At 35.8% G+C, this 18565-nt stretch overlaps 1 protein-coding gene across 1 annotated transcript in view; it reads right to left on the bottom strand.

Annotated features, from left to right (window-relative positions):
• Positions 1 to 18565, bottom strand: part of LOC145666313 (hsp70-Hsp90 organising protein-like) — an 89831-nt gene that overhangs the window by 54720 nt on the left and 16546 nt on the right. Inside the window, exon 2 of the mRNA XM_081733409.1 lies at positions 16357 to 16472. Within this exon, the coding sequence (XP_081589535.1) occupies positions 16357 to 16362 (6 nt within the window). The 5' untranslated portion in view covers positions 16363 to 16472. The remainder of the gene's footprint in view (positions 1 to 16356; positions 16473 to 18565) is intronic.

Genomic DNA, 18565 nt, shown 5'->3' with positions numbered 1-18565 from the left:
ATTTTTCGAACACCATACTTTCTTCTCTCATTTGTCACTTCAAAGTAAAAGGAACTCAGAGACACCTACTTTTACACATAGACATTTATTGATTTAAAACTGTTTTACTTTGTGTCATTTCACTTCTAATTGAAAGGTTTTACAATGACTAACGGCATACCAATGACGAGACGGAAGTTTTCAGGGAGCAAATGCATTCAGAAATCTAGACTGCATTACACCTATCAGCCTGTTTCTACTTTGCAATTGTTGACAGCTGTAATTTCGTCCAAACGCTACATGAAATAATTCTTGGTTGACGTCATTGTGTTACTATTTTAATATTGATCTCTTCAGACTTGAAGTTTTGTCTTAACAGTTATACATTTTTTTCTTATTTCATCGTTACACATAAGAATAAAATGTTGTGGTGAGTGGATAGATTCGAACCTACGAACATTGAGTTTTTATTCTTCCAACACTTTACCAATGGACCAAGCTTTGTCTTCACATTAACACACGGTTACAGGGTTTATTACGATTTAAATAAAATGGCTGGCTGTCAGAGTTTCCTGCTCACATATTTCGATAAAAAAATTCATTGCTTCGTAGATACGTAGAGCAATGTTTAGATACACATTTTAGGAGAGTGAATTTTGGTGTATACAGTATAATAATTTCATGCCAGATAAAAGCTGGATAAGTTCTGATAACATGTTTGGTATGTAGTTCTCAATAATAAGCTTGTTGTTCGGGATGACGTTCCAAGGTTCAACATTGACTAGCAGTTTTTGCTATTAATATCCCTTCTAACAATATTGGCAGTGGACAAAAGTTAGCCCGTGTTGAAGCTTTTTGCTCCTAATTTAGTTATTTTACTTTATTATTTAACGAATATATTGAAAATTGTCAGCAGACAAGTATGCAGTAATTTATTTCGGGAGGGGTCCGACTTCAATATCAGGATAAATTATAATAAAATTTTAAAAGATAATCCCCAAAATTAGGCTAAATTTACAGAAAAGTTGGGATTTCAGAGGGGTCCGGAGCCCCTGGACACACCCCTAAATGCGTCCTTGTTTGTTAACGTTTCCTCATTTTGAAACCCTCAAAAACTTCGGATAGACTATATAAAGGAAAAAGAGTTATTTTCGATGAAATATCACTTCAAGGAGACGCGTCAGTTATATTGAACATGGTGATATCCCACGTTCACAAGGGCAAGAATTCCTTCTCTTTGGTCTGCCATTGTGCTCTATCGAAAGGTTAGGTTTGTAAAATATTACTCCTACGAACAAGCATGACTGGCAGATAGGAATACTGAACAGAACTCCACAGAAATGCATGCTGAACTTACGTTTATAGCTACCCTTTGGTGATTTGCCCTCAAGGTCAATCGAGTGGTAATTCAGTTCCATCTCTGTTCTTAAGCCATGTTCGTATTACTTCGAACAGTTTTGATAATGAAAAGCATGCCTCTTAATATAACAGACTTCTTTCGCGTAAGAAATCGAAACTCAGTTGGTCAGAGCAACTAGTGTGTACAAATTTGGTTGTTAGTTAGTTAGGAGCCCAGTACGAGTAAGGGTTTTTATTACTATTGTTTTTATCTTTTTTATGTGAGGAAAAATCAAATTGTGACATCGCGATATCAAATGTATTTGGTTAGGTAGCTTTGTCTTAGCTAAACTTTAAACATCAGTAACCGTCGAAATTATTTCACTAACCGATCACTTACTGAACATTTCAAACACGTCAAACCAGTGGCATAACATGAAGGTTAACCTCTCCTCCGCAGTCCTTAGTTATGCGTCCGTACTTTCAGGAGCGGACCAAGGGCCGGGCGACTGCCCGGGGCGCCAAAATGAGCCTCAAAAAGTAAATTTTATAATGTGTTTTCTACTGACGTTTTTGGTTTATATTCTTTAAAGTAGTGGCAATTACATGACCTTTTTCCATTTCACTATGGAAGAAGAGAGTTTCATAGTACTAAGGGGGCTGTATCGAAAAATGGAGAGATGGCATGTAGAATAAAGAGTGCCGGGAAGTAAGTATTGTTTGTTTGTTTGCTTGAGTTTAGCGTTCCATGGTTGTCTTAATGGCCAAGGGAGATGTGGATACTAATTATAGTGGAATCCGAACCACTTTTATCGTTCAACAGTAATCCACCGGGAATTGGACCCGGTACCACGGAAGGCAGGCGTGCTAGCCATAGACCAGGGGGGCGGAGTTCGTATTGTTTATAGCGGGCCATATTCTTTGTAAAGTTTTCCTAGGTAATGGATTTCTTTTTGAAAAACGGGTTTAAAATATTAAAAACACTATGATAAAATATAAAATATAGGCTAGTACTAGGGGGAGAGCGCCAAAAAGTCACTTTGCCCGTGTGAAAATTTAGCCTGCTCCGCCCCTGCGTACTTTCTGTATATTTTTTGGCCTTGCAGCTTGTGCGGTCCCCACGCCACAGGGTTGCGGGGGCGCTACTTACGCCTATGCTTCGAACGTAATTCAATAACTGCTTAAGAAATTCTACCATCAGCGTGGAAACGGGAATATATATTTTTCTAATAGTCCCATAGAACTTTCACTCAGAACGCCAGATGCAATTTTTCAGAGTGGGCTCTGGCTAAGTAGAAGGAAGATTTGAGGTTTCCTAAGTAAGTTCCTTTCAGAAAGTTTGCTATTTCTTTAACGGAGATGTAAATAAACATACTCATCGTTATTAGCCCGATACCAAACCATCCTGGACAAATCCCTCTAGAACATTGATCGGCAAAAGTTTATTCTGCCTAATTTTATAAGCGACTCAAGGGTGAAACACTTGTTAACGAAAGCAATGCTGTGTATATGCTGCCTTGTTTCTGACAAAATATAAAGTGCTTTGCAATCTTTAGACACTTTTCCTATTCTTTTTGTCACCCTTGGTTGTGTAGGGCAGCCTCGAACAAATAAAGAAGAGGTAATATTACAGTTAAGGGGCGCTATAAATATATTAGGTATTTCATATTACTCATCGTTATTAGCCCGATACCAAACCATCCTGGACAAATCCCTCTAGAACATTGATCGGCAAAAGTTTATTCTGCCTAATTTTATAAGCGACTCAAGGGTGAAACACTTGTTAACGAAAGCAATGCTGTGTATATGCTGCCTTGTTTCTGACAAAATATAAAGTGCTTTGCAATCTTTAGACACTTTTCCTATTCTTTTTGTCACCCTTGGTTGTGTAGGGCAGCCTCGAACAAATAAAAAAGAGGTAATATTACAGTTAAGGGGCGCTATAAATATATTAGGTATTTCTTTTGTTACCAAACCATAACGGCCTATGGTCGTCTTCAGTAGAATAAAAAATGCTACGTGATATTCCATTCATCAAGGAGGAAAGGATGCTCTAAATGTATTTCTTATTCATTTTGTCTGCCCTGCTTCTCAGAAATTATATACTTTCTGTTGGAGGGTGCTGAAAAGAGAGGGGGAAATAAAACGTCATGCCTCCACATACATTTAAAATTTTGTAACGTGGTTGCTCAAATTATTACTAAAGAAAGCACTTTAAACTAAGATGTCTAAAGTTACTACATTATGTAAGGGTGACATTTTCAGGAATAATAATAATAATAATACATATGAATGTCTTTGGAGAGCCGAAATTATGTGACACGAATCATTATATGATGAGTGCTCATAGAGGAGGAAAAAACACGATTTTTCTCTCTCTGACTCTCTAACGTTAAGATTATGTGCTGAAGGTAAGAAGCATCATCATTCTACAATAGGTTGCTTTTACGTAGAATATCAATTACTTGAGTTCCCCTTCGGGCAACGTTCCTTATGTAGTAAATTCAAAACAATTTCAATATTTAAGACAAATATTTATAGGGAAAATTAAACATTTAATATGGAAATCTGTTATCAAATATCCAAACACGTAGATAGAAGACTATGTAGTTAGAAACATTGTGAAACTTTATAAAATTCTCCAAATTAGAATTAACATTCGTTATGCATCAGTGGGCATGTAGTGAGCAGTGAGCAGAGGGGAAATAATTACGAAATTGTTTGCAAACAAAAATTAGAGACATTAATGCAAATTCGACGACATTTTGTCTTCTTTGGTATCATGAGTTTTACACATATGTTACAATTTGATTCTCTCCCAAATAAAAAATAAATAAAATAAAAAATAAGTAAAATAAATAAAAAATAAAGTGATAAAAATGACAAAAGTACTTCCACGGGGTTCGAACCCACTACCTTCGGCATACAGACTCGTTGTTTTAACTAACTGAGCTATGTGCTTTCTTACGTAAACTGAACCTCTTCTACAGTAAAGACGATTTTTCATTACGATTGGGCTAACAATTCGTCTTTTTCCATAGGTAATTTCCACTATTTGCTCTATCTATACGTTAATACTTAGCATAGATTCATATATTTGGAGTTCGCTGATAATGCATGTAATAAGACATTGGAAATATTTCGTTAAAATTTTCGTTTGTAGATCTAATCCACGTTTCTCTCAATGACATAGATGTCGCTGCTTCGTGTTGAACTGCAGAATTCCCTCGCGTTCTTGAAGATTTCCTACTTTAGCAGAGTTGGTAATTCTCGAGATTTCTGTGGATTTAATGTTTTTTGCTTCTAATTTATTTATTTTAAGCTAATATCTAACACAAATATTAAAAACGGGTTTGTTATTAACCTGTCCTGCTGAAGAAACCTTCCGAAATTTCGAACATATAAAGAAAACGGAGATATTTCCAAACAACTTCAAAATAAAGAGACGCGACATTTATTTTGCTCATAGTAGTACAAAAGAAAAGTGTTTTAGGATAAATATGAAAATTTCCCTCCAAAAATCCCTTTTTTGAAATTTGGGGAGCCCTAAAGCGGTACCCGGTATAGATGCCTTAATATAATCTACCTTGAAAACTACTATTGTCTATGCATTATGTATGTGCCAAGTTTCGCTGCAATACCTAGAATTACGAGGAGAAAAAAATTTCTTAATCCTGTTTAACGATACAAATGAGAGATTTTCAGAGAATCGAATCCTTCTAATATACCACGAAAATATGACAAACTGAACGAAATATAACTCTCAGCTTTAAAATATATACATGTATATACATTATTAATAGTCTATTCAGGTAGGTTAATATTTTATTTACACCTGTTACCGTCAAGTGAGATTTCTTGAGACTTAAGGGTAACTTGAGACAAAATGATATGTTCTTTTCAAATGGCTATGTTGGCTACATTGTTTTGATTTGAAGCATTTTCTGAAGCCGGTCTACCTTTGAAAGGTGTTGAAGAAAAGTTAAGTAATAATTACCGTTATTATTTTACAATTAAGATTTATATCGAAATGTAAATGAGCTTTTGGGGAATCTATTTTGATTGTCTTTCTAACTGTCCATTATTTTCATAATGGATTTTTTTCATAATGGATTTGGATTTATTTTTTTCATAATGGAATTGATTTTCATAATGAAATTCGAAATGTTTTCGACTAGAGCCTACCCTAATGTGTTTAATAAATGACTGAATATTCACCTGTCCAGTGTGGCCATGCCTTTTTCATACTTAATCAAATTTCTCCGAAGTGGGTTGATGAGGGGTAACTTGAGACAAAAAATGGGGTAAAGTGAGACACTTGAATGTTTTTAATTGGGAACTAAATAACTAATTAGAAGAAAAACGAGGTATAATTCCATGTATAAAATTTAGTTTTGTTGATTTTAAGTTTAATGTAACACAATCCTATTACTACCTCCTCTAATAGCGGCATTTATTTTTCGTTTCAGGTCTATTCTTAACAAATTGCTACGAAAGTATATACGAAAAGCTGGCAGCAGACCTTATCGGAATTATTCAGAAGTCCAGATGGAGAAAGCTCTCGCGGCTCTAAAGGGAGGTGCTTCATTGAGGTAAGTTGCGGAAAAATGCGGGGTTAGCAAACACTCGCTTCATCACTGGTATAAGGGCAAGCATGGGAAAATATGGACGGCCATGTGTTTTTAATCCTGATGAAGAAAACACTATCAGCGAATGTATCAAATTGGCAGGTGAGTGCGGGTTTCCCTTAACAAAGTTTGATGTGCGTCTCATTGTGACGGGGTATCTTGACCGAAAAGGAGTTGTGGAATCACGTTTAAAAAACAATCTTCCAGGCCCAGGCCGGGTTGACTCATTTTTGGAACGACATTCCAAAGAACTCAGTCAGAGACTGCCAAAACATTAAAAGATCCAGGGCTGCCCTTAATAAAGAAGTTCTAGACAGCTATTTTGATGAACTTGAAGCTACAGTGAGAGACGTTGATCCACAACTCATTGTTAATTACGATGAGACTAATGTTTCTGACGACCCTGGAAGGAAAAGGGTCCTTATCAGGAGAAAGTGTAGGCATCCTGAAAGAGTTATTGACTCTTCAACATCCAGTGAATAACAAAATTTATGTTTTTCCGGTTATTGATGACGAAAACGAAGTTAATTTGGATCCCCTCCAAAGGTCAAGAGGAAGATACTTTTTTGAGATTGCTCCATAAATATCTGTGTGTATTTTTTTGTATTTTTCTTTCCCTGGTATATGTATTTTTTCAATAAAACGTTTTTCCTGGTTTCTACTGTGTCTCAAATAACGCTTAGGATGCATGACTTGCGACATTATTTGATTTCTCGTGCTTAATAACACAATCTTGATTCATGTCTCAAGTTTCCCCGCCTTGCTGGGTAACTTGAGACATGTAGTTTTTTTGCACCTGTAAAAAATCTAGAAGTATAACTCAAAACATTCTGCTTTTCTTTTAAATATCGTATGCAGACCGGACATCTGATTATGTCAGTTTTAGTATAGATTGTATAGTTTATAAACAGTTACACTTAGAATTTTTTTAGTGTCTCAAGTAACCCCATTTGACGGTACATACAAATATATGGTTACTATATTTTATTAATTTGTTTTTATTTGTATTATTGCTAATTTTGGTACGGGAATTGTTCCTAACTTAGATCAGGGCCGTTCCATTAACCATCACCTATGGACCCGCCATGTCCTGGACTGGCAACAATCGGTAGCTGCTTAACAGTGCAAAATAATGTACTTTATACTATAATAACATCACGGACCACCCATCCAAAACACATGGAATGTAGAAAGTAGAACGAAATATTCTACTTTCTACAATATTACTACACATTTTGTACAATTGGTGTGTACCTGTTGACTGATAGAATTCAGTTCAGCTCTCAGTCCAATCTGGTTAAAATAAAATGCTCTGTTCACACCCGTCATCATCGAAGTCAATAACATTGTCATAGGCAGGATTATGACAGGAAAGTCCATTACAGTGTTCAACATGGCGAAACAATCTAATCCTACATTTCTATCTTGCGCTATCGCAAGATTATTCACAGCTGCGAAAAATCAGACTATCACCAGCTTTAGAGCTTGGTACTGGTATCAAAGCTTTCCTTTAACACGTTTCATCCTCACGATAACAGTCAAAAACGACAGTGACATTTCTTCCGTATATCTATACAATGTACACTGAGTGTTCACTGAATTGCGACCACTACTCCACACAAGAAAGTGTGGCCAGCAGCCGAGCAGACTATATGACCACCCCGACTTGTAGTATTGCAGAGAAACACACTCGAGTCTACATGTTGGGAGATAGCACACTGTTATAATGGCAGGTGGCCAGGATTTATCCGCATTTCAATAGGATATTATTGTGGATAACCGAGCAATAGGTCCGTCAATACCCAAACAGCAATACTTGTCGGATGCGCCCGTTCCTGTGTAATGCTGTGCAAGGAATGGAAAACAATTGGGGACGTACAGAAGTTTAAAACGTGGGACGAGCGTCGCATCAAATAGCTCGTGACAGCCAAATGAACCATCAGTGTCTGGGAATTACGTAATCAATACAATGGTGGATGCACAACACCCATATCCCACGCAACTATACGGCGTACACTGACACGCATGCAGTTCCACAGCAGATTACACACTCGTCATGCACTCCTCACGACTCGTTACCACAGACTTCGTCGCGCTCGGGCACAAGAATATGCTAATTGGACCATGGATGATTGGAAAATGGTGTCTTGGTCCGATAAATCACTGTGCTACTCTTCTCGGACGGTCGTATGCATGAGTGGCGCCAACAGCACGAAGGTATGGATTCCTCGTGAGTGGTATGTACCATACGGGCGGTTGTATGGTTTGGGGATACTTCTTTGGCATGGACTGGGACCGTTGGTGTGTATGGACCACAACGAGACATCCGTTGTGTGCCTGCAGATGCTAGAGGATTACATACAGCCTATAATGCCCACAAGTAAACGGCATTTTCTAGAACGGTAATGCACGGTACACCATGCCAGAACTGCACTAGCTTGGCTTAAAGAACATTTCAAGAAACTGTAGCATATGAATTGGCTCCCTATCTCACCGGATCTTAATCCTGTAGAACATTTGTGGGATGTTGAGGGATGAGCTCTTCGCAACATGACTCCTGCACCAACATCTGTGGGATGCCATCAGGAATATATAGTATCAGATCCCCGTGGAAACATACCAGCAACTACTAGAATCCATGCCACGTCGTGTTCAGGCCTCTGAGCAAAAGTGGACCGACGAAGTATTAGGTAGGTGGTTGTAATTCAGTGAACACTTAGTGTACTTGCTACAGTTTTGAATAACATTTTTCCTAAGTACAAGGAACATAATAAATAAGAAATCAATAAATCACTACAACTGATTTCATTTCTGCTTTGATCAATTACAATACAGTCATAATATGTGATTGGACACTTTTCCGAATTTCTCATTATAATAGTCATAAATTCATTTCATCCTGACTGCGACTGTAATCCAACAAGCCATATAAGGTTGAGAGGAAACATATATTGTGAAGATTGGTCCGTAAGAGATCTTGCTTATTGAAGTTCACTTAGGTTTTCAATGACAATAACCATTGAAGAAAGATCTGTATCTCTTTTTCATTGGATATAAGTACTCTCGGATAGTTGCGGTATTAATAAAATACTCAATTGGAATTCTCTTAACTGTTATCTGAGTTTCGACACAGATACCTGGCGTGACACAATTAATCCCTCCTATAGTATGAAAAGTACCTTTGCTACAAGACTCCATACACTCACTGCGTCAACATTATTAAAAATATGTTGGAGAAATCCATCCGATTGAACAGCTGGGGAGTCAGCGTTCAATGAATGAAGTGTTTTGAACCGTATAATCGATGTAGATTTAGAGCAAGGCTTGTCTACATGCGTGACAGAAACGATTTAGGTCTTACAGCAAATACGAGAGCGTGATGTATAACAACGCACTTACTTTCAGTTTCTGGTATTCATTTGAAGTTATTATTTTGTAATTTGTGACGTAAAAGTATCAAGACTTTCTGGAATAAGATTTTTGCCCCCTGAATTAATCGTATTCTAATAATTTGCACTTTCTCCGTAACTTTTCGTGCACGTCGCCTTTTCTTTGTACACTAGCTTCACAAATAACATTACATTATTTTTACAGCTACAGTGTCTACGTTAATTTCCACAAATTACAGAAATGAAATCAAAATTATTATTTTTTATATATATTATTAATGTTGCTCAGGTAGCCTGGAACAATCTGAAATGACTACTCTCTTGTCAATGTAACATATTATACTGAGTTAAGTTTCATTAATCAAAATAATATGGAAATTCAAGTTTAAAATTAGGAACATTACTTTCTACTTTCTATTTATTAATTACGGTAAGTGATATTTACAAAAAGAAATAGTAATGTTGACAGCTCAAAAATGATTAAATATTTTATAATCACAAAATGTTATAAAAATCATACATTTTAAATTGAAGTTTAGTGTTTGAACTGAAACACATTTGGATGTTTATCCAGGCATATTATGTAGTTTATACTATTTTTTTTAATTGACTATGAATAATCATGTAGTGATTAAACCTTTCAATGCTTGCATTGCATTTGAAAACTGCTATTTTGCAATTAAACCTAACGTAAATTTGTCTGTAGATTTTTTTAAAACATAAAAATCTAAATTGAAATGAGCATGTAAACAAAATGTTACATTCCAGTTAAAGATAACAAATCAGAATACTAAAGGCATAGTATATACGCCTACATTTCAAATTAGAAACCAAATACCTTACAGAAAAAGGAACCTACTAGGTAGGCCTACTCTTTAAGTACTCCTCACTTTTCCTGCAAAAAATCACTTAACACATACAAACTTCATAAATCTGCCACTGAAACTGACGCATAAAGGTAGACAGTGTCAAAGCCGGATTATGGTGTGCGCCTAACCGACCTGTCATGATGACTTTCCCGCACTTGCAAGAACTCCCGCATTTGGTAAGAACTCTCTGGACATCGTTCCCATTCTTATAACCCTATTAAGACGTATATCATTTTAAAGGTAATAAAACAAGCTAAAAGTTTTATTTGAAACATTTTGTTACAACGTTATCAGATTTTTAGTAATAATAAGAATCTTGAATATTATATTGAAAAATCTACTTTTTCAGCAATTTATTCCAATATACTTTAGCTAAAAACACATAAGGACATAATTTAAAGAACGTAATGTGAGGAATCTAACTTTAAAAAATCATATTGATATGAGCTGGCTTAATCGAGTTATTGACATTTTAATGTAGGTATGCAAAATTGCATATTTAGGGTTGTGGGGGGAAAGAAAGAGGGGAAGAAGTTAGGGACTTTTGAGGAAATACTTCCCTTATGATGTTGTAATAACTGGTAAAATTTCAAGTTGTTACTAATTAGTCCCGACAAATGCCTATTTTTTTGCCTTTATTGACTGGACTATATGTAGGCCAAATAATCTACCAGTTGTCGTTGGGCTACTAAAGAAGCTTATTGCAAATTTCCTGCTAATACAATTTTGTTAATAGAAGAAACAGACTCACACTTGTATTTTCATGTTATATAATTAATATTTTCACAAGACTCAAAAAGTGTTTGAATTCACTTTTGCCACTTAGAACTGATTTATAAAACCCTTTAATATTTGTTTTGCTTCTATCTGAATTATATTAAGACGCCAGCACACTTTTAGACTGCTGAAGAAAAGATTCTAACTCTTTCTGAACTAGCTTTGGTTTAACATCATCAAGAAGAGACGACTAAAGGAGTATTTCCAAGTACTTCGTCATCCTCATCCGGACAATTTTAGGTTTATGCAAGATAATTTCAGGATCAAGGCATGAAATGGCACGAGTAAGAGGATATCTAAGAGGACATTTTTCGAGTATTTTTCCAGTAGTGCGTATCAAAAGTGTTTGACAATCTTGTTGAATAAAGTGCACTTGTCTACTTCCATGATATCTTTTAGCTTCCCAATACATTCTTTAAAATCCTATATCTACATTCTTTGGGACTTTCAGATTACTTTTAACTTTTAGATCTATAGACATTAACTTATTTGCCATTCTGATAAAGAGAGCAATTTCTTCTTTTACAAAACGCTTCAATAAATTTATAATAACTAAACAATTCTCATATAAGGGAGGGGCCATAAGTTTTTCGACCTGAAACTTAGTTAAAAATGGTTCCAGCTCCAACACCACAGATTTGAAGAATGTAAGTTTAGCAGGCATGAGGGAATCTTGAATACCTAATTTCACTCTGTTCACGGTGGAATGTCGGGGAAGTTTAGTGTCAGGACTTTCAATAAAAACTTTCACATTCTCAAATTCTGTTTACACATCAGCGTTCCCCCCATCGAACTTCAATTTTTTGGGGGGTGGGAGAAACAAAATTTTCTCTGAATTTTCACTGTTCCTAAAAAATGAGACATACATTCCTCTTCGGGCTGGTAACTCACTACACAATAAAGACTTCATAAAAACTTGTTGAGGTTCCATTCAACCATTAAGTATCTCCTTAAAAGAACACCGTACACCACATGCAAACCGCAGGATCCAATCTGTAGACGTTTGGTTTCATTTTCCTGTACCTCTATTTTAGTTTGTAGAGAAGTTAGAAACTTCCAATTGACATTAATTCCATCCATGCTTATTTGGAGTATCTTGATAAAATCAAAACCCTCTGGGAAAGCTTCTTTAAATTTCAACAAATCGTTTGCAGTTCCCCTATATGAAAGAAACAGAGGTCAAGTGCCTTGTTGAACACTACCTTCAATTTGATCCCAAAGTCTCATATGCAGTCCATTTGACCATTCCCAGCAATTTTGTTAAAACGACTCGTCAGATGCAACAACAAAATATTCACTGTATGTTGCTTTGCTTTGTATATACTTAAATAAAAACAAACTATTTGCTGAGCAAAACAATATATTCACATAAAAAATTACATACGTGTTAGTTGGCGAAACTAACACGTATGTAGTTTTTTATGTAAATATATTGTTTTGCTCAGCAAAAAGTTTGTGTTTAAAAATATTCACATTTTTCCAAGCTGCTTGTAAGTTTTTTCTGGATAAATGGGGCAATAACATATAGTGTAGCATGCGCACCGACTTCGTGGGTGCTCCGGGGCTTCAGAACCCACAGAAATAATTTTGTGGGTGCGCCGCACCCACAAGATTTTTGGTTCGATACTTCTCACATATTTCTCATGTGCCATTGTCAAAACAAATAATAAACATTTAAAATATTGAGATGGAATCTCTAAAACATACAATTGTTTGTTTCAAATGTGTCTATGTAAAGGCAACCAAGCAACACACTTAAGTTCGTCATTATGTAGTTTATGCTCACAACGAAATCCTTGCATGATTCTTTGTGCAATACCATTAAAATTATTTGCTTTTATGAAAATTTTTTTTATTTTAATTTGTATGAATGTATTTTTTTTAAGTAACGTGTTCATATCATTGCCTCTTGTAATCATTGTGCATCATGTAAGTTGTTTAAAGTATACTTTTAACATTCGATTCCATGCGTTGAGAATATTCATTACAGTAACTTAACCTTGGACCCGGGTTTGAACGCATTTCTCTTGAGTTTTAGTCAACCGTGTTACGGACTGAGCTAAGGCTGCTCCCATTTATCCTTATAGTATCGTTATTTTTACTTAATCATAGCACAACCCTTTATCATAGTGTTCACAAAGGATTTTCACTACAAGGAAATCAATTAAAAAATATCGTGACTCCCTTGAAAACATATAACACGTCCCGCGATTGATATGCACCCACATAAGTTTTGGAAAGTCGGCGCCGTTGTAGTGTAGCTATACTTAACAGGCCTCATGTGAAAATTCTTTTCTATGTTATTGTCTGGAAGCATAGTCTGAAAAAGAAATCGTTTTTCCACAAATTGTAAATATATTTGTCGTTGCTGAGTCTACAACACCCTATAATTTCAGCAACTGTAGTTTCTTTTGATATTATATAGTTTGAAAGATCTGCAGTGGTTTTATTGCCACTTGGAATAGCACCATGTACACCATGAAGTTCTTCAGAAGACTGAACGAAATAGGTTTTTGTACAACTCAACGAAAATCACTTACTTGTAGTGTATCTTTCAACGAATAAATGACTGAATTATTGACTTGTTTTAACAAATAAGTAAGACGGACAAATTGTATCATTTTGTGAAAAAAATCCCCAACCCTAACAGCACAATTACATAACAGGCATATGCCTATCATGTTCCCTCAGGTACCTGGAAATGTGTCCACTGTGTGCCTTTTGTACGTCTGAGAGAAATCACATGGATGGCAAGTGATAGTCACAGTATGTGTCCGCCCTAGGCACATGCCTGACAGGTACCTGGAGAACGTGCCTAGTATGTTTCCCATGCTGTAAGCGCCAATAAACCACAAATTAATTCCCCAAAATGTTTAATCGCCTATATGCGTAATGTGTTTACGTTACGGTGAGTTTAAACACTTTAAACAAGTCAAAAAATATATAGGCTTATCTCGCACTGGGCGCGAACCACAACCTTTAGATTACTAGCCGTGTGCTCTTCCCACTTGGCCACAGAGGCGATGGAGGGAACGGCGCTTGTAGAGGGATAAATTGTTGAGTTCTTTTGAATTATAGCTAATCAGACTGCTTCTTTAACAACGTATATTTGACCATAACCGTTTGGGATCAGATAAAATCTGCTCGCCGTGTAATTTTATAACAAAATGACGAGTGCCTATTTACTTTATTTCATGGTTCATCCATATTTACTTTCAAATGATCAACGACAGTTGCCATCTAATAAAGTTGATGCGTTTGTTGCTTTTAGTACACAATCGCTTAGAAAAAGAAGGAACAAATGCTTCAACTGTGGAGATGAATTTAGAACATCTAAATGGCGAATGCCGTGCACATCTTGTGCTGTTAGGTTATTTGAAACAGTATGTACCTAAAGAACACACCTAGAAGATGACATATGTCCCAAGTGACATGAAAACAAATGACTGTTAAAGTGCGAAACGGAGCCAGGTTTATAAATACTGTATTTGTGGTACATACTTGCAAATATCAATTAGCTGTAATAACTACCTAAAACTCTAGGTAGCTGAAGTACATACTCAGCACATGCATATCGTATGTATTAAGTGTCGGGTACCTAAAAAGTAGCTGGGACACCTAAATGGCACATGCCTAGCACCTCTTGTGCTGTTAGGGCATTTTTCTTGATTTCCATGTTTTCCAGGTTAAGCACCATTTTCCCTGACATTTGCCCTTCGTTTTATTTTCTGTTTTTCAGATTTGTAAGAACGCTGTTGTAATGACTGCTGCAATTTCTGTTTCCACGCAAGACATGGTTTACGTGTGTTCGCACAGGTATTCATGTGAATTACTTTGCACATTTGGTTCATGAATATGTTTTTCCCCGTTGTAAAATAATATATAAAATCGTAAATTTTGTTTTGGAGCGGATATAGTGTCAGAATTCAGCGCGATTGGAGCCTTTTATGCTTTTGGTTTCTTTATATGTACTTGAATCATTGGTCATTAGGAAAGTTTTGCCATAAATTATACATGTTTGTGTTCTCAAACGTAAAATGAAATGAAATATTTGAGTTTTACGTCCAACGCTTATGACGGTTAGGCTAAAGGAGACGGTGATGATGATTAATGAATGAAATGGTGGAATGAAGAAAGTGGGAGCAAACGGGAGAACCCCGACGAAACCCACGCACACGGTGTTTGTTCACCACAAAGTTCACATGGCGGGGGCTGGGATCGAACCCGGAACCCCAAGCAACAGAGGTGAACGCTCTACCACTCAGCCACCGCGGCCCATTCTCAAACGTGTAGGACAATATGTGATCTTCAATATGAAATTTTGTCCAGAATGTTCTCAGTGCGGTTTGGAACCTTCACTGCATTTGTGTTTCTTCAAACGTATTGTTGTTCGAAAGACTATACCACAATTGTTGCAAATGCGTAGTCTATTACGTGAATGAAGTAATATGTGTTTCTTCAAATCAAAGTTTCTTGCAAAGGGCCTGCCACAAACTTGACAAAAATGTGATCTTTTACCTGTATGGACTATGGTGTGTTTGTTCAAATCATATTTTAGTGTGAAGTGCTTTCCACAAATGTTGCAGATGTGTGGTTTGTCACCTGTATGGAATAATGTGTGTCTGCTTAAATCAGATTTTCTTACGAACACTTTACCACAAACGTTGCACGTGTGTGGTCTGTTACCAGTGTGGATTAACCTATGTCTATTCAAATTAGATTTCCTTGTGAAAGTATTGCCACAATCGTCGCACATATGTGGTCGCACACCAGTATGGGATATTGTGTGCTTTTTCAAGTGAGACGTTGTTGCAAAGGCTTTGCCACAAATTTCACATATATATGGTCTCTCCCCTGTATGTAGTATTATGTGTTTTTTCAAATCAGATTTTCTCAAGAAAGTTTTTCCACAAACATGGCATTTGAGTGGTCTGTCATCTGCATGGGATAATGTATGTCTTTTCAGGTAAGATTTTGTTGGAAAGGATTTGCCACAAACGTTACATTTGTGTGGTGTTTTACCTGTATGGAGTAACGTGTGTTTGTTTAAATCAAAATTTCTGGCGAAGGCCTTACCACAAACGTGGCATATATGTGATCTCTCATCTGTATGAATTAACGCATGTTGCTTCAAATGAGACGGTGATGGGAAACCCATACCACAAACGCTGCACATATGTGGTCTCCCACGTATATGAGATGATATATGTCTCTTGAAATGAGATATTGCATTGAAAGTTTTGCCACAACTCTGGCATGAATGTAGTCCATTATCTGTATGAACCGTGCGATTTGAAAAAAATTGTCCAATCTCAAAACAAGATTTCTCAACAAACTTCGCTTCAAAATCACCATTTGGGTAAAGCATATAATTACCATCATCCTCCTGGAGACACCTCTGTTGGACGTCGGAAGGCAGTAAGTTGCTCTCTTCTAAGCCAGAAGTCCTCATATATGATTTTCGATATGTACGGCACGATTTAACCTTTTCCCTGAAAGAATTTCATATTTATCATAATTATGCATATAGTAAATATTGGAGAACTGTCACTATCTGTAGGTATTTACTTTAACACATTAATATACTCTATGTTGTTTAAGAGTGAAGGATAACTTATTAAACGACTTTCTTTTAAAGTAAACTGTTATTAGGTCATAGTGAGGATCCTCCTACAGCAGCTTTCATCCGTTTTCTCCATAGTTTCCCGACAGCGCTTCGATTCATTATCACTTTCATTCTACTCGTATGAAGACCACATCTTCACAGTACAGATATTTCTAGTATAATGGATGGCACCACAGTCACTAATCTTAGCATGGAAAGAGATATAGAAACTATCAGAAAGTAATTGAAAAATTAAAGAATTCAACGAAAACTAGCTAACTTAAGTATAATGAACCAAAATATTTAGAGAATGGAAAGTGACAGTTTTTCATATTGTTTATCCTGCCATTGCTGGAGACAAATAGTTTTTATAATAATAAAATTCATTTTTCTTTTCCATCAGAGAAGACGCATTGTTAGTAATAATTACAAATATATCTACGCATTTCTTCTCGTAAAATCTTCATATCTATTATAGAAAAGTCATTGCTGCACACGAATAGTAAAACATCGTTGCCACATGTGTCAAACATTTCAGATTGAATGTACTACAAAAAATCAGTAATCTGAAAACAACAAATTCATGCCGTCCAAGCTTTGCATCTGCATACTGATCTTAGGCAATACCAAATTTAATTTTAACGAATTAAATAAAGAATAATACATACTGAAACAGATGTCAAACAAGAATGTATTAATTTTAAGTTGGCTGCATTAAATTTCTCGTTTTATAGTAGAAAATGATGAATTTTATAGTAGTAACCACAATGAAAGAATACTTAAAACGGTTTACATGTGAAATTTTGTATCTTTGTTTGAGACCACCCTTTGAAGATTATAATGAGAAACAATTTAAACTATAAGACCACGATTAATGAATTTTCCAAGGGTTCTTTGTGCTGTTTATGTTAGTTGATTCGATACTCACTCACTGTTTTACTTGCCGAATAAAATTTCAGGAAGTATTCATTATATAACTGGGAGTATATAAATATTATGGTAGAGCGATTAGAATAAGTGTTAAAAATGTGAATTGTACTTCTCGTTTCTAACTGAATGGACATTTCCTTTCTGACCAAACATTATAATTTAAGTACACAATTTTGTAGTACTAATTTTCAATATACCAGATACCAAAAATATCAGAAAAATATTTCTTAATTTTGGAGATAGAACGCTTCAAACAATGCAAAAATTAGGTGCTTAGGTCACGGCAACACAAACAAGTGTTCTGGCATGACGTCATCAGTTGGTACCCTACTAAGAGCCGTATTGAAAGCTTCAAAAATCCTTTCATATAGTTTCTCACAAACTACAAATGAATTTAATGGAATAGTGAAAGGAACAGTGACAAAACAAGAAAAATAGTTACTGTATATAAAAGTAACGTGTTAATAAGATCTACTTTTTCAGGTTTATTTACATTAGAAGTTATTTGTAAAGTTCCATCATTACAAATATTTTAGATACATATAAGCAGGATTACTTTATCATTGTATTATTGCAAAAACATTACGAGTTAAGTACTACGTATAACAATTCCAATTAGATCATGCTGAGATTGAGAATATGTAAACCACTTATTATAGCTTTTCTTAATTTTGAGATTTGGCGTGAATCTCCATGCTATTACACTACAACTACAAGTAAGCACCCTCTTCGTCAGAAAGCTCTTAATCCCTTTAAAAATTCCGCGTTCTACTACAACCTTACATTGTATTTACTATTTAATATAGTTTTTAGCAAGTGGTCACGCCACACCATTCCTAAAACTATTCTTATCTTAATGCTAGAAGATTTGTATTATATAGCGCTTTAATTTTTCTTACTGTATTTCTACAAGGAAAATGATTTTGCAGTCACTGCGGTGATTTAGAGCTGAAGAAATTGTAGCTAATACAGGCAGACAGATGGTTAGACTGCCGAAAGGGCATCAAGAACAAGACAGTGAAAAGAGTTCAACAATCCTTCCAACCCAAC

Source organism: Thermobia domestica, chromosome 12, assembly GCF_964235325.1.
Source record: "Thermobia domestica chromosome 12, izTheDome1.hap1.1, whole genome shotgun sequence".
NCBI lineage: Eukaryota > Metazoa > Arthropoda > Insecta > Zygentoma > Lepismatidae > Thermobia > Thermobia domestica.
Note: the sequence above shows the minus strand (reverse complement) of the source record. Positions and strands in the feature narration are given on the sequence as shown.